The sequence below is a fragment of the Spermophilus citellus genome (genome assembly GCF_964194105.1).
Source record: "Spermophilus citellus genome assembly, chromosome: 9".
NCBI lineage: Eukaryota > Metazoa > Chordata > Mammalia > Rodentia > Sciuridae > Spermophilus > Spermophilus citellus.
The window spans coordinates 2,078,714-2,102,381 of NC_138191.1; the positions used below are offsets into that span (position 1 = coordinate 2,078,714).

The 23,668-nt window shown below is 40.2% G+C and overlaps 1 protein-coding gene across 6 annotated transcripts in view; it reads left to right on the plus strand.

Moving 5' to 3' along the window:
- The first annotated feature begins 7,784 nt into the window (after positions 1-7,784).
- RPRD2 (regulation of nuclear pre-mRNA domain containing 2) overlaps positions 7,785-23,668 on the plus strand; it is a 99,144-nt gene continuing 83,260 nt past the window's right edge. For 4 of the 6 annotated variants that reach the window (XM_081308259.1, XM_081308261.1, XM_081308260.1 and 1 more), the window contains exon 1: positions 7,785-10,316. In XM_081308259.1, coding sequence (XP_081164385.1) covers positions 10,112-10,316 — 205 coding nt within the window. In that variant the 5' untranslated portion in view covers positions 7,785-10,111. The remainder of the gene's footprint in view (positions 10,317-23,668) is intronic. The other 2 variants (XM_081308257.1, XM_081308258.1) reach the window with 1 other exon arrangement.

Genomic DNA, 23,668 nt, shown 5'->3' on the forward strand with positions numbered 1-23,668 from the left:
GTTCAAGATTAGCCTCAGCACAGCTGGGCTCAGTGTTACATACCTCTCTAATCCTGGTGGCTCCAGAGGCTGAGGCAAGAGGACCACAATTTCAAAGCAATTCAGCAAGACCCTAAGCAACTTAGCAGGACTGCATCTCAAAAAGTAAAAAAGGGCTAGGGTTGTGGTTCAGCGGTAGAGCGCTTGCCTTGCACGTGTGAGACCCTGGGTTCCATCCTCAGCACCACATAAAAATAAATGAGTAAAATAGAGGTATTGTGTCTAACTACAACTAAAAAAAAATTATTAAAAAACAGTTGGAGGGAGTGAGGCTCCCTCAATGAAAGAGTGTTTTGCCTAGCTTGTGTGAGGCAGTGGGTTCCATTTTTAGCAAATAAAAATAAGTAAAATTATTCTGTCCATCTACAACTAAAAAAAAATAATGGGGATGTGACTCAGTGATTAAGTGCGACTGGGTTCAATTCTAGGTACCACCACCACCAGCAACAAAGAAATTTAGCCTCTCCAATTTACCAAGACCCTGCCTGAAAACAAAAAACCTGGGGTTGTAGCTTAGTGGTAGAGTGCCTGGTTTCAATTCCCAGTACCTTCCCCCACAAAATTTAACCTTTTAAAAAAGTTACATATTTCAGATTGTAATTAAAGTTCCAATTTTAAGGCAGTACTAGGGATCCCTAGGATCAAAGAGGTAGAAAAAGACAAGGATCTGTGGAAGGGCTTAAGGGAAACCAGTGTGACTTCTTCCCTTTTTTTTTTTTTTTTTTTTTAATAGAGGAGAGAATTTTAATATTTATTTTTTAGCTTTTGGCGGACACAACATCATTGTATGTAGTGCTGAGGATTGAACCTGGGCCGCATGCATGCCAGGCAAGCGCACTACCGCTTGAGCCACATCCCCAGCCCCAGACTTCTCCCTTTTTTAGACATAAGCAAACTACCCTAGACAAGGGAAGTTGTTAATTCCTGGAGCAGGATAAAATCTTTGGAAAAAGACTGGGCTGTGGCTCAGTGGTAGAGTGCTTGCCTGGCATGTGTGAGGCCCTGAGTTCAATCTTCAGCACCGCATATAAATATATAAAGTAAAAAATCCATTGGCAACTAAAAGAAAAAAAGCCTAGCCTACGCCTACTTTGCTGCTTTAAGTGCACATTGTATCGTGAGACTTGCAAGTTAAGAGAATTGAATAGTTATTAGTGTTTCTTGATTAATGCAGATCCCAGGGGCAGGGGACCTATTGTTTATCACAAATGTATATATAAATTATACATTACTTCAAAGATGTATTCATTGAATAGTATCTGAAAGGAGTATTTTTTTATTATTCACTATGAAGTATCTAAAATGAGACTACTCCTTGTCAGATCACTCTTCCCTGTGCTTTAGGGCATTCTTTTTTTTTTTAATATTTATTTTTTAGCTATAGTTGCAAACCACACCCTTATGTGTGTGTTTGTTTATATGTGGTGCTGAAGATCAAACCAAGGGCTTGGACATCCTAGGCAAACGCTCTACTGCTGAGCCACAACCCTAGCCCTGCTTTAGGGTATTCTTGCTGGGCATGGTGGCACATATCTGTAATCCCAGCGGTTCAGGAGGCCCAGACAGGAGGATTGCAAGTTTAAAGCCAGCCTCAGGCTGGGGATGTGGCTCAAGTGGTAGCGCAATCGGCTGGCATGCCCGGGTTCAATCCTCACCACCACATACAAACAAAGATGTTGTGTCCACCGAAAACTAAAAAAAAAATAAATATTAAAACAAATAAAGCCTCAGCAACTTAGCGAGGCACTAAGCAGCTCAGTGAGAAACTGTCTCTAAATAAAATATAAAATACTGCTGGGGGGGCTGGGGATGTGGCTCAAGCGGTAGCGCGCTCCCCTGGCATGCGTGCGACCCGGGTTCGATCCTCAGCACCACATACCAACAAAGATGTTGTGTCCGCTGAGAACTAAAAAATAAATATTAAAAATTTCTCTCTCTCTCTCTCTCTCTCTCTCTCTCTCTCTCTCTCTCCCTCCCCCCCCCTCACTCTCTCTTTAAAAAAATGAAAATACAATACTGCTGGGGATGTGGCTCAGTGATTGAGTGCCCCTGAGTTCAATTCCTGGTACAAAAAAAAAAAAAAAAAAAAAGCTTTCTTGACCACACAGTATTGAGCATTATGTTCAGTAAACATTACCTACTTATTTTAAAAACTTAAAAGTAAGTTTTAGAGGTGAGGAATCTAAAGGCATAGAAGAAAAATTTGCCCAAGTTTATAAGCAGTCAGTGGTGGAGCTTAATTTGATAAACCATGATTTGTTTGAATAGAGCCAAAATACAGCTACTGATATATACTGCCTTTTTTGGTAAAATGAGTGGATAAAGAGAGATGTACTCTTCTTTTCAATGTCGTTCTCAGGATAGGTCCTATATTGAAATGCTGTCATTAATATACTGTGAACTTCAGCAAACTCTATTTCAAACCCTTTTGAACAGCTTTAATAAGGTTTTTTGTTGTTTTTTTCTCCTTTGTAGAGGTTTAGAAAAGTTGTTTTGGTTTTTGTTTTGGTTCTGAGTATTGAACCCAGGGGCTGTTAACCTCTGAGCTTTTTTAAACCCTTTTTTAAAAATTTTAGGGTTTTAGCCTGGGGATGTGGCTCAAGCGGTAGCGCGCTCACCTGGCATGTGTGGGGTGCTGGGTTCGATTCTCAGCACCACATAAAAATAATAAAGATGTGTCCACCGAAAACTAAAAAATAAATATGAAAAAAATTCTCTCTTAAAAAAAAAAAAACAGGGTTTTGCTAAATTGCCCAGGCTGGCCTTGAGCTTGGGGTCCTCTTGCCTCAACCCATTTAGCTGTGATTCTAGTTTTCTGCCACTGTTTCCAGCTTTCCTTTTTTTTTTAAGAGATAGGGTCTTTGGAGCTGGGGATATAGCTCAGTTGGTAGAGTGCTTGCCTCACATGCACAAAGCCCTGGATTCAATCCCCAGCACCACCCCCAAAAAAAAAAAGAGAGAGAAGGTCCTTTCTAATTTTTTTCTTTTATCTGTAGTGGGGATTGAACTTGGGGATTCTCACTCTACTGATGAGCTACTTCCCTCCCAATCCTCACCCCTCTTTTTAATATTTTTTTGGAGGGGTGGATACTGAGGATTGAACTCAGGCATTCAACCACTGAGCCACATCCCCAGCCCTATTTTATATTTGATTTAGAGACAGAGGCTCACTGAGTTGATTGGTGCCTCTCTGTTGCTGAGTCTGGAATTGAACTCTCAATTCTCCTGTCTCAGTCTCCTGATCTGGGATTATAGGCCTGCGCCACCCTACCCTGCAATAGTCTTCTATTTTGAGACAGGGTCTTGCTAAATTGCCAAGGCTGGCTTGAAACTTGAGATCCTTCTGCCTCAGCCTCCTGAGTTGCTAGGATTACAGGTATGAGCCATTATGCCCAGCTTAGTTTTTAATACTTAACAGAATTTATACTCATTCATTCTTTAACTCTGCGTTTAATAAAAAAAAATATTTGTCCAGGTGTGCTGGTACACATCTATAAGCCCAACCACTGGAAGATGAGAGAGGAGGATTGCAAGTTCAAGTCCAGCCTCAGCAATTTAGGCCCTAAGCAACTGTGCAAGACCCTGTCTCAAAATAAAAAAAATAGAAGCAATGTGGATGAGTGGCAAAGTGTCCCTGGGTTAAATGCCCAATTAGAAAGGAAAACTAACAGGGCTGGGGCTCAGCAGTAGAGCACATATCTCACATGTGTGAGGCCCTGGGTTCTATCCTCAGCACCACATAAATAAAATAAAAAGGTGTTGTGTCCACTTACAAATAAAAAAAAATTTTTAAAAATTTGTGCTTACTCTTAGGTTAAGCATAGTTATTATGTACTGTATATGAACATATATAAAGTTGTACTTTTTTAATATTAAAATATCATGGGTATTCGGAGGATTTGCAATAAAGATCTATGAAAGAATCTTTAGGGGCAACCATAAAACAAAACACTACTGTTCTAGTTGCTCAGGTAAAAACCCTTGACTTTGCCCAATGTGCTGACATTTACAAGTAGTCCTAGCTCCTTGGGCAGGAGACTGAGGCAGGAGGATTGCTTGAGCCCCAGGAATTTGAGATCAGCCTGGGAAACATACTAAGACCACATCTCCAAAATAAGCAAAAAAACACCAAACCATTGGTGCTACTTTTGATTCATTTGTTTTTCTCATTCCCAACATAAATCCGTGAATAATCCTTTGAGCTCTACTTCAAAGTATATCCAGAATTTTTTTTTTTTTTTTGATACCAGGGATTGAACTCAAGAGCATTCGACTACTGAGCCACATCCTCAGCCCTATTCTGTATTTTATGTAGAGACAGGGTCTCTCTGAGTTGTTGAGAGCCACAGCCGAGTTGGCGGGCCACCAAATGCTGCAGTCTGGCTGGGCACCAAATCGGGAGGTCAGGAGCCACTTGTAGGTTCAAACAGGAACTCCTTTATTGCCCGAACTCCACCAGCACTCCACGCTCACTCCCCGGGAACTCTCTCACCCTCCACCTAGAACTCAAGGGGAACTCCAAAGTAGCACCCGAGGCAACAGGAGCCGCCCTATTGCAGGACAGCAGGGGTCTGTATACAACTGAATACACAGCCCTATTGCCCTATATACCACTGAATACACAGCCCTATTGCCCTATATACCACTGAATACACAGCCCTATTGCCCTATATACCACTGAATACACAGCCCTATTGCCCTATATACAACTGAATACACAGCCTGTTTCAATCCAGCATCATCCAGTCACAGCAATTATACACAGCTTAACTTAATTATCCTCATCTTAATGGCTCCCTGGTGTCACCTCTCAACCACTCCTTCTGGCAAAATGCTAGGCACCATCCTGACTCGGCTGTGGCTCTCAACACTGAGTTGGCTTTGAACCCATGATTCCCCAATCTCAGCCTCCCTAGCTGCTGGGGATTATAGGAGTGTGCCACTGTGCCCAGCCTCAGACTTTGATGTCACTTGTCATTACTTATTTCATTATCCCTCTGGCCCAATTCTTATTTGGATTACTCAGTTTCCCAATTAGTAGTGTAAGGGTCCTGCGAAACGTGGGAGAAAGAGAGCACAAGAGACTGGCTTCATGCAATTGGCAGGAGGGGATTTATTGAGGAATTCCAATTCAGCGCGCTGAGGCTCAAGGCTCACTCAGGAAGGGACAGCGGCCCAGAGCCCAGAGCAGAGGTCAAGCAGGGCTTAAGTACACTTTTAGGGGAGGGCGGGAGGGGGGAGGGCTTTGCATACATCAGAACAAATCATCATGAGGCGCGGGAAAATTGAACAACAACTCTGAAACATGATTAGTACATTCATTGGCAGGAACAGGCTGGGCAGGGGTGATTGGTCACTCCTAAGCGGGGTACACATTCAAAGTGATTGGTTTTAGGGCCTAAATAACTACGTGACAAACTACACAGAGTCCCAGGTTATTAGACAACCAGGGAGTCAGTGGAAATATTTACTGGGCAGTTCCAGTATTGTCCTAACAGCTACAGGGATTACAGGTTTTGGGGGTAGCAGAGGAATTTTAACAATACCTGGTCTTTTACTTTTTTTTTTTTTTAAGAGAGAGTGAGAGAGGAGAGAGAGTGAGAGAGAGAGAATTTTTAATATTTATTTATTTTTTTTAGTTCTCGGCGGACACAACATCTTTGTTTGTATGTGGTGCTGAGGATCGAACCCGGGCCGCACGCATGCCAGGCGAGCGCGCTACAGCTTGAGCCACATCCCCAGCCCTGGTCTTTTACTTTTTAACCCAGGCCTTGAAGCTTGGAAACTTTACAATGCCTGGTCTTTTACACTTTAATTCAGGTTTTGCGGCTTAGAATCAGCTTAGAAATTTTACCTTTACAGTAGCTCTAAAGTCTGTTTTCAACCTAGCAACCAATGCAATCTTTTTATTTATTTATTTACTTGTTTAAATATTTTTAGTTGTAAAGACAACTTAATTTTGTTCATTTATTATTATTTTTATATTTTATTAGTTGTTGATGAGCCTTTATTTATTTATATGTGGTGCTGAGAATCAAACCCAGTGCCTCACACATGCTAGGTAAGCGCTCTACCATTGAGCCACAATCCCAGCCCTATTTTTTTTTTAATATTTATTTATTTATTTATTTTGGTTTTTGGCGGACACAACATCTTTGTTGGTATATGGTGCTGAGGATCGAACCCGGGCCGCACGCATGCCAGGCGAGCGCGCTACCGCTTGAGCCACATCCCCAGCCCCCCTATTGTTTTTAATGTGGTGCTGACGATTGAACCAAGTGCCCCACCCATGTGAGGCAAGCACTTTGCCACTGAGCCACAACTGTAAGGGTCCGGTGAAGCGTGGGAGAAAGAGACCACACGAGACTAGCTTCATGCAATGGCAAGGGGGATTTATTAGGGATCCGTTCCAGCGCGCTGGGGCTCTGTGCTCACTCAAGAAGGGAGAGCAGCCCAGAGCCCAGAGCTGAGGTCAAACAGAGCTTAAGTACACTTTTTGGAGAGGGCGGTGGGCTTTGCATACATCAGAACAAATCATCATGAGGCGCGGGGAAATTGAACAACAACTCTGAGACGGGATTAGTACATTCATTGGCGGGAACAATCTGGGCAGAGGTGATTGGTCATTCCTAAGCGGGGTACACATTTAAACTGATTGGTTTTGTGGCCCAGATGCTTACGTGCCAAGTTACCTGGAGCCCTTAGCTATTAAACAACCAGGGAATCAATGGAGATATTTACTGGGCAGTTCCCGCATTGTCCTAACAATTTACAGAGATTACAGGTTCTGGGGGTAGCAGAGGAATTGTAACAATAGACTTTTACAATTGTAACAATTGTCTTTTACTTTTTAGCCCAGGCCTTGTAATCTAGAAGCTTTACAATGCTCAGTCTTTTACACTTTAACTCAAGCTTTTGCAGCTTGGAATCAGCTTAGAAATTTTACCTTTACACAACCCCAGCCCCCAGTGTGATCTTTTAAAAAATATATATAATTTTTAGTTGTAGTTGGACACAATACCTTTATTTTATTTTTATGTGGTGCTGAGGATCAAACCCTGTGCCTCACACATTCTAGGTGAGTGAACTTCCTCTGAGCCACAACCCTAGCCCCCAATGTGGTGGTGCATGCCTATAATTCTAGTGACTTGGTAGACTGAGGCAGGAGGATCCCAAATTCAAGGCCAGCCTCCACAATTAAGTGAAGGCTAAGCAGTTTAGGAAGTGAGGAGGGGGGAGCTGGGGGTGTGGCTCAGTGAAAAAGCATGAGGGTTTAATCCTAGTAGCGAAAACATCACATGAGCCTGACATAGTGGCACATGCCTGTATTTGTAGTACTCCAGAGGCAGAGGATAACAAGTTGAGGACAGCACTGGGATATTAGTAAGACCCTATCTCAAAACAATATAGCTCACTGGTGTTCAGTCCCCCATACCGCAAAACAAAACCAAAAAAACCAAACGAAACATGACAGGATAGTCACCATGTAACTTCTTTGCTTAAAACTTCTCTCACTGAAAGAGCTTCCTATTTCAGAATTGTTAAATAAAATTTATAGGAGGCCACTGGTTTGCACTAAGCCCAACAAAACAAACGAAACTAAAGTTACTCATGCTAAAAAGATCCATGTCACCAAATGAAACTGTTGTTTATTTAACCTTTCAAGAAATCAGGATAATAGCCAAATTTCCAAATAGGCCATTCATAGCTAGCATGAAAAGGAAAGCATCCTGCTTTAACTTTTACAAGGATTTGAATTGAACAATGTTTTTTCTTCTATTTCTGCCTTCCTCAGCCCTTTCTGATTAATAATGTCAGACTTTTCCATTCAGCTCATTAGAACACTCATATTTTATGGAATGAAATATTGCCTGGTTTTAACCATAAAGCCAGTTAGTCTTTTTTTTTTTTTTTTTTTTTTTTTAACTGTGGATTGAACCCAGCAGTGCTGTACACACTGAGCTACATCCCCAGTCCTTCTTGATTTTAATTTTTATACAAGGTCTCGCTAAATTGCTTAGGGCCTTGCTAAGTTGCTGAGATAGGCCTCCAGTTTGTGATTTTCTACCACAGCCCTCCTACAAGCATGTGGCATTGTGCATAGTTAGTTTTCAAACTTGTTGAAATTTTGTCCTCTGGTAAAGTCCTTAACAGTGGCCTTCAAAGCCCTACCAGGAAATTTTCCCCTCTGCGACTTAATTCATCTTGTACCACATGTCCCCTTCTCTTATTCTCTTCCAAACTGGCTTCCTTGTTCTTAAGACATTTCCTGTGTCAGGGCCTTTGCACTCGGTGTTCCTTCTGCTATCCTGTCCCCTCTTATATCTGCTTGCTCATCTTTTTCTCGGGGTCCACATCAGATATCATTTTCTTTCAGAACCCTTGCTCACCATACCACTTCCCTTCACATTCACTTTCTTTCTCTGTCACACACTCTCTACACCTTCTGCTTTCTATTTTTTTCTTTCTATTTCTTTATAGAACTCACTACGCACTGAAATATGCTTGTTTAAGGTCTCCTGCCACTAAGCACCAAACGTTTTTTGTCTATTTTACTGTTACTCCCACAAATCTCAAACAGCATTCCAACATTCAACAACTTTTTGTTGAATTAATGCTAGACGTGAACTTGACAAAACAAGACTCCTTGCCTCACAAACCATATTGGGGAGCCATAAAATACTTAAAATTGCACTGTACAGTGGGAACACATGAACCTGCAAATCTGCCCAGAAGATCTACATAAACCGATATAATGGAATGGTTGGTTTTTGGCTGTGCTCATCAACCGATATTTAAGGCTCTTGTAAAAATACAATGTAGTAAGTAAGCAATTGAGATCGTAACTGGCCAAAATGAAGTCGTATATTGCCAATCATTCTTTCCTCGCTCCAAATGTTTAACAGGGAACATTTTTTGTTTCATTTCCTCAATTATTTCCTCTTGATACAATCCAACTGGATTATGCAGCCGACTGGCTGGAATGGTATCGTCCAGAGGAGAGTGTAATGGACTGTTCTAGGAGTCTGCGTAGTGAATGGCTCGTTGGACCTGGCACATGCGCATCTTCTGCGGCGCTGCAAGATGGCTGCCAGCCATTTTGTCACGCGTCGGTGCCCCGTTAGCGATGGCAGCAGCTGGAGACGCCAAGAAATAACAGTGAACTCGGAGCAGTGGGAATTTCCTCGCCCTGTTGTGTAAGCGAAACAGCGATAAGAGAGCGATCCTGCGAGGAAGCGAAAGGCGGAGCGGAACGTTGGGCCCCGCCCTCTAACCTCTCCTTAGATTGATCAGCTCCTTCATCCTTCCCTCTGGGTTTTTACTTTCAGTCCGCTGCGCGCAGATCTGCTGCGCAGGCGCACAAATAATCGAAGCGCTTCCTTGGCCCTAAGGGTTTGCGGACTCCTGCGCGCGCTTCTCGAACTCTTCCCTTGATTGGTCAGATTGCCCCGCCATCACGCCTCCCTTGGCTTTCAAGGTAGAGGAGGAAGCGGGGGGGGCGGGGCCAGGCCGCGCGTGCGCGATGCTGTTGCTGTCCCTTTGCTGCTATTGCGTTGCAAAAAAAAATCCTGACTAGGTAGCCTTGGGCCTTTTCTGTGCAAGAGAATCTAAGGAGAGAGAAAGATTTCTGCAACTGAAGGGACAGTCGGGGAATATTAAGTTTAAGATATTAACGCCCGCCCTGGCTCACAGGAATGTGGTAGGGGTGAGTAAGGGCCTTACCGTTGAGAGCCGAAGAGTAGAAAACCATTAGTTTCGGCGCCAGGCGTTTTGAAAGGCTTCTGTTTTCGTCGTATTTCTCTCCTGACTACTGACTGGTTTAAACACGACCCCTGAACAAATATCGATAAACCTTGGAGCCCGCAGCCCCACCTTGCAGCGCGTAGGAGCCGCCAGCGTGCCGGGCAGCGAGCCCTCCCCTCGGTCCCTCCAGGAGAGCCTAGCGCGTGCACTCCCCCACCTTCTGGCCTCCCTCCCCGTCTACGGCTTCCACGCACTCGCAGTGATTGTTTTGCCCGCTCCCGCCGCCGCCGCCGCCAGAGGAGCAGCAGCGCTTGTGCAAACCGGGAAGATGGCGGCCGGCGGCGGCGGAGGCAGCAGTAAGGCCTCCTCCTCGTCAGCCTCTTCGGCCGGGGCTCTGGAGTCCTCGTTGGATCGAAAATTCCAGTCGGTGACCAACACCATGGAATCCATTCAAGGCTTGTCGTCTTGGTGTATAGAGAACAAGAAACACCACAGCACTATCGTCTACCATTGGATGAAGTGGCTCCGGAGATGTGAGTTGTGGGGCGCCCGGGACGGGAGGCTGGGAGGTGGAAGGAAGTACGGCCCGCAACGCTCGGGGCTTCCCCGCGGAGCCGCTGCGTTCGCTCGGGCTGGTTCGCCGGGAAGCTGGGACCGACCTCCCCGGCCCGGGCCGGGCTGCCCCGAACCGCGGGAGGTCCATTTCTTGGATATTTTCTTGCCCCTGACGTGGTGTGACCTTGGGCCGTTGGGCCCAGAGCCTTACAGATGTTCCCCTTTCAGCTCAGACGGAGCTTGCGAGTGGGCTGTGGGTTCCCCGGAGCCCCACGGAGATTGTCGCGTCCGTTTATTTCCTGTAGGCCTTGCTGTGCGTCGTCTCCGGTTCTCCTGGGGTAGACCAGGGATGTTTCAGCATGGGAAGTCCACTCACTCAGCCAGACGTGCTAGACCGTTTCGTGTTTTCTGCGGAGCTGAAACTTGTGATATGTAGTGAGGATGGCCTGATCTGGGTGTCCCTAAAACTTGTGATGTGTACTGAAGGAGGACTTACCTGGATAGGTGTTACAGGAAACAGCATGAGCTCTGCGTGGGTCTGGGGCGACCGACCACTTGCTCTCCTTTTACCTGTGTTTGCTGCAATAAAATAAAGACTTCTTGATACGGACCAGAAACAATTGGGATAGTTAGTGTCATCATTAAGACCTTATCGTGGAAGGCATATTTGGCTACTTTTTAGATACCTGAAGTATAGATTTTTCTTTTTTTTACAGAATTGAATTTGTTTTCATAGGTAATCAAAACGGGAAACGTGCTTTTTTAAGCATATGATACTTTTTTTTTCCCTTAGTTATTGCTTTTTTGCCTTGGTATGTGTGTGTTTCTCCCCACTTTGGTGCTGTACTACAGAAAGGAGGTCCATTCAGCATGGACTTTTCCAAAAGATTTCAAATTCTTTAGGAGAAAATGTGGAGAAGTCACTTGCTTCCTGCTGAGAATAGAGGGTTAACCCAAACTTCACATACATCTATTTGGATTTTAGTTTGCTTTCTCTCTATAGCATGTTACCAGTGAGACTGGTCATTCAGTTATTCTTACTTCTTATCCTACTTCTGCCATTGCCCCTGCAGTGTTTTGATTTGTCTTTACCTTGGATAAAGCTTGCAAAATTATAGGTCTAAAGCTTCAAACCATTTGTGTTGGAACTTATTGTTGGAAATATTTCTTATGGTTTTTTGAATAATAATACTAAAAATTTAGTTAGTAGAGAAATACAGGATTAGTTAATCTCTTTGCCAATAGCAGATCAAACCTTCTTGCTGGAATGTAAAATTAGAACCCAGAATATCAAATATGCTAGCAATCATTATCAAAGACTTATCATGTGTCTAGTATGGGCCAGACATTTCATTATTCCATATAATATACTTTATAATGTACTGAGAAGTGGTGTTTGTTTGTTTGAGTAATGAGATTGAACACAGGGGTGCTCTATCTTTGAGCTTCTTTCCCAGCCCTCTTTATTTTTTATTTTAATCCAGGTTCTTGCCAAGTTGTCCAGGCTGGCCTGGAGCTTGCCATCCTCCTGCCTCAGCCTCTCTAGTAGCTGTGATTTTAGGACCATGCCACTGGGCTCAGCTGAGAACTAGATTTTTCAACCATGGTTTACAAAAAGAGAACATTAACGCTCAGAAATGTCAGGTTGCTAATGGTTACTCCGTAAAATGTTGTAGTTGGGAACTGGCTCCACCATTAACTTTGTAAAATAATGTTTAATGTACTTGGTACACCACAGGGAGCAAACAGTGCTAATGTGAGCATGAGAACCAGTTCTCCACTCTGTCTTACAAGGTTTTTACTAAATTATGCAAGCATTTTATATTTCCTGCTGTTGAGTTCTACTGCTTTAATTCTTATGATCACATCTTTTGCAAGAATAAGGTGGTCCCTGTCCTTACCTTGTGGGATCATAAATGACAATTACCAGATGTTTTTTCCCAGTCAGTAATAATGTGATACACTGGAGCCAGAATTTTTCTGCCTGTGCTATTGTTGATACCATGTACTATGTCTGAGCTTATTTCCTCTGTTGATATTTTAAGAGTGAAAAAATGATTGCTCTAAGAAGGAAATAATTCAGCTGAAGTTAGTTCTGTATAGTTTGTGTAGTTCTTCAACTATAAAAGCTTTTGACTTTATAAAACCTGGTATGATTTTCCTAGGGGAATGGAATTTAACTTTCTAAAATGGGTAGGGGTAATTCATAGTCATTTTGTTCTTACAACTTGGTTATAAATAAAGCCTTTTTTTTTTTTTTTTTTTTTTTTGGTGCTGGGGCCTTATGCATAAGAGGCAAGTGCTGTACCAACTGAGCTATATCCCCAACCCTTAAATAAAGACTTTGAGAGACCTATTTAAATGAGTGGTGAAGGGTACAATGAAAATAGTTTGTGTATTGGACCACATTTTCATTTAATTTTATATTTCTTTTTTAAAATCTTTTTCTTTCTTTTCTTTTTTTTTTTAGTTGTAGATGGACACAATACCTTTATTTGTTTTTATGTGATGCCGGGAATCGAACCCAGTGCCTCACCAAGCTAGGCAAGTGCTCTGCCACTGAGCCATGTCCCTGGCCTCTTAATTTTATATTTCTTTACAGTTAGACTTACACTAGTTTGAATTTGGTTGCTAAGTCTACTTTAGACAAAATTGTGAAGTAGGTATTTCAAATTTCTAATCTTTCTGTCCATTTTCCTGATGCCACTTTTGCTTTTTTTTTTTTTCTCTCCTGACATCCACGATTTAGTAATTCAGATCTCTATGTAATTTAAGTAAATGCTATTCCAGAGATTTTTTTTTTGTGTGTGTGTGTGTGGGGGGGGGGACAGGTACCACATCTTCAGCCGTATTTTGTATTTTATTTAGAGACAGGGTCTCACTAAATTGCTTAGCACCTCCCTACCTTGCCTTTGCTGAGGCTGGCTTTGAATTCACAATCCTCCTGTCTCTCAGCCTCCCAAGCCGCTGGGATTACAGGCATGCGCCACCGCACCTGGCTTCCAGAGATATTATTTTATTTACTTAATTTTTGTGGTGCTGGAGATGTAACCTAGGGCCTCCAGCATGCTGTTCAAGTGCTCTACTATTGAGCTACATCCCCAGTCCTCAGAGTTCTTTTCGTTTTATCATTCATTTAATAATGTGTCATAAGAGACTTTTATTCACCAAAAAGAAAAATAAATTATAAAGGAAATAATTTACTAAAAGCAAGTGTGCTCTCTGAAGATACAGATTAACCAGTTTTCTTCAGACATTTTAAAATTTTGCTTGGCTGTAGTGTTTATTGTCTCTCTCTTTCTTTTTTTGGTACTGGAGATTAAACCAAGGGTTTAACTTTTGCATGTTAGGCAAGCACTCTACCACTTCACTATATCCCTAGTCCTCATTATCTCATTTCTTTTTTTTTTTTTTTTTTTAAAGAGAGTGAGAGAGGGGCTGGGGATGTGGCTCAAGCGGTAGCGCGCTCGCCTGGCATGCGTGCGGCCCGGGTTCGATCCTCAGCACCACATACCAACAAAGATGTTGTGTCCGCCGAGAACTACAAAATAAATATTAAAAACTCTCTCTCTCTCTCCTCTCTCACTCTCTCTTAAAAAAAAAAATGAATCAAAGAAAAGGCCTATCTACCTGGAAAACCTTTAAAAAAAAAAAAAAGAGAGTGAGAGAGGAGAGAGAGAATTTTTAATATTTATTTACTTATTTATTTTTTAGTTCTCGGCGGACACAACATCTTTGTTGGTATGTGGTGCTGAGGATCGAACCCGGGCCGCACGCATGCCAGGCGAGCGCGCTACCACTTGAGCCACATCCCCAGCCCCCTCATTATCTCATTTCAAAAAGTTATCTTTCAGTAGTATAAGCAGATGCTTATACTACTTTTCTCTGCTTTAAAACCCTCCCTTGATACCCCATTGCAGCAGAGTTAAGTTCTAAACTTCTTTTACTGTGGTCTACAGCATAAGACCCTACACTTAACTGCTCTGCTTGCTTCTTAGTTCTTTTCTGATCCTACCTTCTCTTCATTTATATCTAACCTCAGATATTACCTCCTCAGAAAGGTCTTGTTCACCTTCAGTTGCTATTATGTCATCTTATTTTCAGTATATGAAATCACTTATTACATGTTTATTGTCTATTTTCCTTTGTCAGATGACAACCTGTGTTTTATTGCTATATCTCCAAGCAACTAGAACAGAATGTGGCATTTAGTAAAGCAATCATTAAATATTTATCAACAATGGTGTGAAATAATCAGACACTTGAGGAACAGAATTGTTTTTGGTTTTTTTTTTTTTTTTTTTTTTGGTATTGGGGATTGAACTCAGGGGCATTCTACCACTGCGCCACATCCCTAGCCCTATTTTTTTTTTTTTTTTTATTGATTATTTATCGCATTACATAGTTCATTATATATCATCTTTCATACATTAGACTCAAATTGTGCTTTGAACTCCCATTTTCACCCCAAATACAGATTGCAGAATCACATCTGTTACATATTCGCATTTTTACATAATGCCATATTAGTGACTGTTGTATTCTGCTACCTTTCCTATCCCCTACTATCCCCCCTCCCCTCCCCTCCCCTCCCATCTTCCCTCTCTACCTCCCCTGCTGTTGTTCAATTCTCTCCCTTTTTTTTTTTTCCCTCCCCCTTGCCCCTCATCCTAGCCCTATTTTTTATTTTAAAAAATGTGCAGGTTCAGGATGTGGCTCTTACATGGATGTGATGTGCAATTTGACTTGATTATCATTTCTATACTTCATTCTTCTTTCCCATTTTTATTCACTTGTTTCTTTTCTTTCATTTTATTTTTGGTACTGGGGATTGAACCCAGGGGTGCTTAACCACTGAACTATATCAGCAGCCCTTTTTTCTAATTTGAGACAGGGTCTTTCTAGTTGCTTGGGGCCTCTCTAATATTGCTGTGCTGGCCTTGAATTGACCATTCTACTGCTTTAGCCTTCTGAGTCACTGGGGTTACAGGTGTGTGCCGTCTTGCCTGACTTCTTCCCATTTTTAATGTGTAATGATAATCAGTATGGAAAAGTAGAAAAACGTAGACTTTGGAATTAGACCTAGGTTCAGATCTTAACTCAGTCACTTCATCTTGAGTGACATACTATGTGAGGTACTTAAACTGTGATCCTTAATTTCTCATCCATAAGTAGAGATAATAATGATCTTTCATAGGATTGTTATCTAGGTATAAGAAGATAATGCGTGTATTTTAGCATGCAACCTAGGACATAAAAAAATTGAAATTATTTACTATGATAATTCAGATAAAAATAGTCTTAAAATCCTGAATATTCAAAATAAATTATGACAGAACCTTGTTTTGAGTACAGTGGTAGAATTTACATTCTTGGTTGGCAGAAGATATATTGGACTAGACTCCCTGAAGTGATAGTGAATGTTGCAAGTTCTCTGAAGAACTAATAGAAAAAAATGTAAAATACTATGTTTATGATACCTCTATTTTGTCTTCTTTCTTTTTTCAGCAGAGGGAATCTATTTTATTAATATAGTTTTATATAGTAGCAAATGATCTTGGTTTGGGTTTTGCAGTTTGATAAATCCTTTTGTAATTTATGGACTCTGGAGTGTATCCTAGAACCCAGGATTTTATTCAGCAGTTGATACTTTTTAGCGCCTGTTTCACCTTTTTTTTTTTTTTTTTTTTTTTTACTTTTTCTCAACATTTTGTTTCCATCTACAATGTTTATTTCTCTAAATCTTTTAACAATTAAAATACTCTCAATTAAAAATAAGTATCTTTATGATTTGCTGTATTTTGTCTTATTTCTAATTATTGAATACTTGGTCTATTTTGGAGAGCTGTGTGAGTTTAATGAGTTTTTTCAGGAAATAGTAGAGATGTGATTGCTACTTAGTTGTAGAATACAAGATCTGTTGATTTCCCTTAAGGTATTTTTCTTTTAAAATATTTATCTTTTAGTTGTAGTTGGACACAATACATTTATTGTATTTATTTATTTTTATGTGGTGCTGAGGATCTAACCCAGGGCCTCCCATGTGCTAGGTAAGGGCTCTACCACTGAGCCACAACCCAGCCTTTAAGCTATTTTTAATGTAAATTTTATATACAAAAATAAAGAGGTAATGACACTTCCTTTCTTTTCATCACCCCACTTCAGTACTTATCAACTCTATGTCAGTTTTTTTTTTAATTTTTAATTTTCATGGATATCTTTTACCCCCTCCTCTTCATTACTTTGAAGCAAGTTGAAGTACAGTCTATTATGTTTTTCACAAAAGAGACAAACATAGAGTAGAAAAATAGTCATAGAGGATTTATTTGTTGCAGAGATCTACAAAGTGCAGTTACTTTTTTTTTTTTTTTTTGGTGCCAAGGATTGAACTCGGAGGCACTCAACCACTGAGCCACATCCCCAACCCTATTTTGTATTTTATTAGAGACAGGGTCTCATTGAGTTGCTTAGCACCTTGCCATTGCTGAGGCTGACTTTGAACTGGAGATCCTCCTGTCACAGCCTCCTAAGCTTCTGGGATTACATGCCCATGCCACCACCCCCAGCTCTCAGTTACATTTTTTATCCATGGTAATGTTCTCTCAGTTTGAGTCTCATGAACTTTAAGTGGATCATGAAGCTGGTAATAATTTTATAGCTAATGTTTGTTAAGTGCTTACTATGTGCCAAATGTTCCTAAGCATTTTACACATACTAATTCTTGCAGAATTAAATTTTAAAAACATTGTCCTCACAATTTTTAAAGTAGGTATTATAATCCCCATTTTACAGATGACAAAATAGAGGCACTGAGAGGTTAAGTAACTTGCCTGTGGTTTCAGAGCTAATTAATAGTGAAGCCAAGATAAACCCAGGCATTCTTTTTTTTTTTTTTAAGAGAGAGAGAGAGAATTTTTTAATATTTATTTTTTTAGTTTTCGGCAGACACAACATCTTTATTTGTATATGGTGCTGAGGATTGAACCCAGGCCGCAAGCATGCCAGGCGAGCGCGCTACCACTTGAGCCACATCCCTAGCCCAACCCAGGCGTTCTTGATGTAGAGGGTGCACTTTTAGTTAATATACTACATAGCCTTTCCTATTCATAGAATATTTTCTACAGTGCAGAAAACCTTTGATAATATGCTTATTTATTCAGGCTTAGGCCATATAGAATAACTGGAATGTTGAGATTTTATTTTATTTTATTTTTTTTAGTTGTAGGTGGACACAATACCTTTATTTTATTTATTTATATGTGGTGCCTAGGATCGAACCCAGGGCCTGACAGGTGCTAGGCAAGTGCTCTACCACTGAGCTACAACCTCAGCTCCATTTATTTTGATTTTTAAATTGGCACATAAAAGTTATATGTATAGATGGAGTACAATATGATGTTTCTATACATAGATATTGTGTAATGTTTAAATCAGGGTAAACATCTGTCTTCTCAAACATTTATTATTTCTTCATAGCAAATATCAGGGTTTTTAAATATTTTTCCCCTTCTGTTTTTTGCTGTTGTGACAATCATTTTGTTGTTGTTGTTTAATAGAAAAAGGGAAAACAAGTTGAACACATTTAAAGTCTTCTATATAAAAGCCTCTCTAAATAAGAGGTTTATTTAGATGAAATAATTAAGAGGTTTTTATGTCAAAACATTTGAATGTATACTGATCAGTGAAGAGTTCAGTCTGTTGTTTGTATATATGTATATATTATTATTATTTAGTGGTGGATACAGGAGATTGAACCCAGGGTCCTGGGAATGGTGGGCAAGTACTCTAGCACTGAGGTATACCACCAACCTGCTCTTTTATATATGATATTCCACTAATCTGAGGGCCTGGGACCATTTTTTGTAATTTGGCCTCTGAAATGTAACCTGTCCTTTTTTATTGTTTACATTCTTTGTAATCTTGCCCACCTATCTGCAAGGATAGGTGGGCTAGTCTTGTAGAGTGTAACAATGTTTTAATTATATATGTATACAAATGAATAACACAGGTGGACTAAATACAAATTCTGACTTAAGAGTTCTAAGATGGATTTTGCTTACAAATCACTAGTTTACTTTTAGTTCTTTCAACAGTATTTATTTTTAATATTTCAAACGTTTAAAAATATTTTAGTCCACAGCAGTCATACATAATTATGAGATAAGTATAATACTGCCCTTTTTTTTCTTCCTTTCTTTTGTATGTGTGTGTGTGTGTGTGAGAGAGAGGGGGGGGAGAGATACTGGTGGTTGAATCCATGGGCACTCTGCATCCCTTTTTATTTTATTTGTTTTTTAAACATTCATTTTGTAGTTGTAGGTGGATACATATTTTATTTTTATGTGATGCAGTGCCTCACACAAGCTAGGCGAGCGCCCTTTCCTCTGAGTCACAGCCCCAGCCCTAGCCCTTTTCATTTAAAAAAAAATTTTTTTAGGTTGTTGATGGACCTTTATTTTATTTGCTTATTTATATGTGGTGCTAGGAATCGAACCCAGTGCCTCACACGTATGAGGCGAGGGCTCTACTGCTGAGCTACAACTCTAGCCCCCTAGCCCTTTTCATTTTGAGACAAAGTCTCACTAAGCTGTTGAGGACAGCCTTGAACTTGTGATCCTCTTGTCTTAGCCTCCTGCATCACTGGTCTTAACAGCTGTGCACCATTTTGCCTAGCTCTATTTTTTTTAATATTACTTTTTGGGGGAGTAGATACCGGGGATTGAATTTAGGGGCACTCGACCACTGAGCCACGCCCCCAGCCCTTTGAGTTTTTTTTTTTTTTATGTTTATTTTTTAGGTGTAGTTGGGCACAATACCTTTATTTCTCTTATTTATTTTTATGTGGTGCTGAGGATCGAACCAGGGTCTCACATGTTGAGAGGAGCATTGCACTGCTGAGCTACAACCCCCGTGCCCCCCCCTTTTTATTTTTTATTTTGAGGTGGGATCAGACCCAGCGCCTCACACTTGCCAGGTAAGTGCTCTACCACTAAGTCACAATCCCATCCCCCTAAAGATTTATTTTTTTGCAGTGCTGAGAATTGAACCCAGAGTCTCACTCATGCTTGGTAAGAGCTCTACCACTGAGCTATAGTTTCAGCAAATATATTTTTATTTTTAATTGGCACATAGTAACTGTACATATTTTGGGGGTATAGTGTGACATTTTAACACATTTATAATATATAATGTTCACATCAAGGTAAGTGGCTTATTTGTCACCTCAGACATAATTCATTTCTTTTTTTTTTTTTTTTAGAGAGGGAGAGAGAGAGAGAGAATTTTTTAATACTTATTTTTTACTTATCGGCGGACACAGCATCTTTGTTTTTGTATATGGTGCTGAGAATCGAACCCGGGCCGCACGCATGCCAGGCGAGCGCGCTACCGCTTGAGCCACATCCCCAGCCCCATAATTCATTTCTGTATGTTGGGAACATAAAATTCTTTCTACTAGGTATTTTGAAATATACAAGTGATTGTTTTCAACCATAGTCTCCTTACTCTGTTATAGAACCTTAAAAGTTATTCTTCCTGCTAGGCACTGTGGTGCATGCCTGTGATCCCAGCAGCTCTGGAAGCTGAGGGAGGAGGATCATAAATTCAAAATCATCCTCAGAAAATTAGCGAGGCCCTGAGCAACTTAGGAAGACCACTATGGCTCAGTGGTTAATTGCCCCTGGGTTTGATCCCTGGTATTTAAAACAAAAAGTTATTCCTCCTCTCCCTCTGTACTCCTGAACTTGTTAACTCTCAACAAATATTTATTGAGCAGCTGTGCCAGGCACTGTCTCGGCACTGGGGATACCAGAGGGAGAACAAAAATCTTTATCGTAACAAGAGTGTATACTTTAGTAAGAGGAGATAGGCATCAAAGATAGTAAATAAGTGATAATAAATGTATCAGAAGGTGAGAAGTACTATAAAGAAATATAAAGTAGGAAAGAAGATTATGAGATTTGCAGTTTTAAACTAGACTAGAAGGAAAGGCCTTACTGAAAAGGTGAAATGTGAGTAAATAGGTAAGTTAGTAAGCAATATAGATATGAAGGCATGCAAGAATATTTAAGCCAACAGAACAGAAAAGTATAAAGATCCTGAGGTTAATGTATGTCTGGTGAGCTAAAGGAACATATTATTTTTCTGTGGTGCTGAGGATCGAACCTAGTGCCTCACACATAACACTAAGCCACAACCCTAGCCCTTCGGCTTTTATTTGAATGAGTTACTGAACTATGAGTAGAGGAGGAATATGATTGATTTATGATTGGAGGTGCTGCCAGGGATTGAACCCAGGGTGTTGTTCATGCTAGCTGTTTTGTTTGTTTATGGTGGTACTAGGCATTAACCCAGGGGTACTCTACCACTGAGCTATATCCCCAGCCCTTTTTATGTTCATTTTGAGGAAGTGTCTTGCTAAATTGCCCAGGCTGGCCTCAAACTTGTGAATATATTGATGTTGTTTTAGGTGTCTATTTTTAAATATACCTTTACTGAGATATAATTTATAAATATAACTTTTTTTTATATAGTGAATATTAAATCCAGGTCCTTATATGCTAGGCAAGCATTCTAGCACTTAATGAAAAGACAGGGTCTCACTTAGTTGTCCAGATTGGTTGTGATCCTCCTGCTTTAGCCTCTCAAGTAGTTTGAATTATAAGTGTGCACTGTTGTGTCTTGTAATATTAACTTTATCATTGGAGGTTACTGCAAAGGTACTTACGCTCCATGGATCTAGTGAGGCTAAACCAAGAGTAGAAATAAGAAAAAGATTAAAATAGATAATTTCTTTGGGGAATTGAGATAAGGTTTACCTGGAACCTCAGAAAAAATCTAAACCAATAATACACTAGATTAAGTGTGTAGAGGCATCTAATATGCCAGAATGCCTGAGAGCCTTCTCTATGGACCTCTGCTCTATCATATTTAATACTCTCTCTTATTAGACTTACTTTTTGTGTGTGTGTGTCAAAAGATTTTAATTTACACACGGATCTGTTTTAGAGAACAACGATACAATAAACACCTCATAAAGATCATAAAGCAGATAGATTCAAGAAATTTAAAACTGTTGAGTACTCGGAGAAGTACAAATTATTCGTTTTAAACATTTAAAACCCGGCTGTTCAAAAAATATGCATACCACATAAAACTAGACTGAAAGATGTAAGTAGAATTGTATAATACATGGACAGTAACTTTGAGCAACATATAAGAATGTTCAAATCCCATCCATCTAGTGTGACTGGGTTGTAGCTCAGTGGCAGAGCTTTTCCTTCATATGTGTGAGGCCCTGGGTTTGATCCTCAGCACCACATAAAAATAAACAAACAAAAATAAAGACATTGTGTCCATCTACAACTAAAAAAAATTTTTTAAATGAGCATATATGAGTAACAAGAAAGAAAAAGTAAAGTCAAACACAAAAACATAAATGGGTATAAAATGAAACAGAAGAGACCTTAAAATATCAAAACACACATTTTTCCAGTTAATTATTCCCCTGCTATTTGTTTCCTAATAACAATTCAGATGGCAAAACCCAACTCATCCTAATCTGTTGCATCAGCAGTGTCAGATTCCAACACCTGAATTCTGTTCTAAATGTCAGTTACATATACACAACTATCATTTTCTCTCCAAAAACTTACATAAAGAAAAAACACACAACTATCTGTCTTACCATAAAGATTTTATCCAACTATTTGTCTCTAAAGCAGCACTATCCAATAGAATTTTCTGAATAACAGAAAAGTTCTCTATGTTAGTCACATGTGGCTGTATAACAACTGAAATGTGACTAGTGTAAATAAGGACCTGAACTGTAAGTTTTAATTAACATATTACGTTAAATTAACATTAACCACATGTAGCTAGTGGCTACCATATTGAACAGTACTCATCCAAAGTACTAGAAAGTTAACTTCACAGATTTCTATTGGTTCAGAAAAGAAATAATTTCCTTTTTCTTGCTATAAATTAACTAACCTTCTAACCCCAAGGCATATTACTTCTGCTTTAGCAAGTAAGTAGCACATAAATCCTGTTTTCGGTAACATAATCTGGTTTTCCTCCTACCATCTCCAGATGAAAAACATACAGCTAGTTTTTATCAGATATCAAGGGTACTGCACTTTTACTTTGAACCAGCCATCTATACAAGGTTTTAAAAACAGGATCATAAAGGTACAGATTGCTTCACCTAAAACACCACCAAAATGTTCTTTTTTCTCTTATAAAAACTAATTCAAGGGCTGGGATTGTGGCTCAGCCTTGCATGTGCGAGACCTTGGGTTCGATCTTGTGCATGCTCTCCACTCCTATTATGATCATGATGCAGTAGGAAATCCCACTTTGCACAAGAAAATGTAAGGCATACCATCCAAAGCAAAAAAGTGCAAGATAAAGGCCCCAAAGGGTAGCAACTATATGTCTTATAAAAGAGCTAGTTTTGCTTGAATGTAGATAAGTTTGAAACCAAATGGCTGCTAATAAGGCAAAGAGTTGGCACACTACAAAGTTGACCTGGTCGATGGGCAGCTGCAGCAGGGTGGAGCCCATGGTGCTGGTGGTGGCCATGGCCGGGGCTCGGCGCTGCGCCCGCTCCGGCCCGCTGCCGTTCGCCCTAGACTTACTTCTTAATCTACATTGATTCTCTAGTTGATCTCTTCCAGCTTTCTGGCCCTAAAACAATGTATGGCCCGAATAGACACCTTGGGGTAACTGTTGCTTATTTTTTAAAAATATTTATTTTTTAGTTGTAGTTGTAAAAATACTTTTATTTTTATTTATTTATTTTCATGAGGTGCTGAGGATCGAACCTAGGGCCTCACACATGCTAGGTGAGCGCTCTACTGCTGAGCCACAACCCCAGCCCACTGTTACATAATTAGGCTAAAACAACTAAACTGTGCAATTTATTTATTTTATTTTTTTGGGGGGGTTTACTAGGCATCGAATTCAGGGGCACTTAACCACTGAACCACAACCTCAGCCCTCTTTTGTATTTTATTTTGAGATGGGGTCTCATTGAGTTGCTTAGTGCCTCATCATTGCTGAGGCTGGCTTTGAACCTATGATCCTCCTGTCTCAGCCTCACTGCTGCTGGGATTACAGGCATGCACCACTGTGCCTGACCTCAACTGTATAATTTAAATGAATTTTATAGTCTAGGGATGTCATTCACTGGTAGAGTACCCCTGAGTTCAATATGCAGTATCAAAAAAAATAAATAAATAAAAATGAAAGGTTGATATTGCATTATCTGTCTCTGTCTCCCCTTTGAATGCCTTGATCATCTTTTCTTTATTTTATTACACTAGGTTCA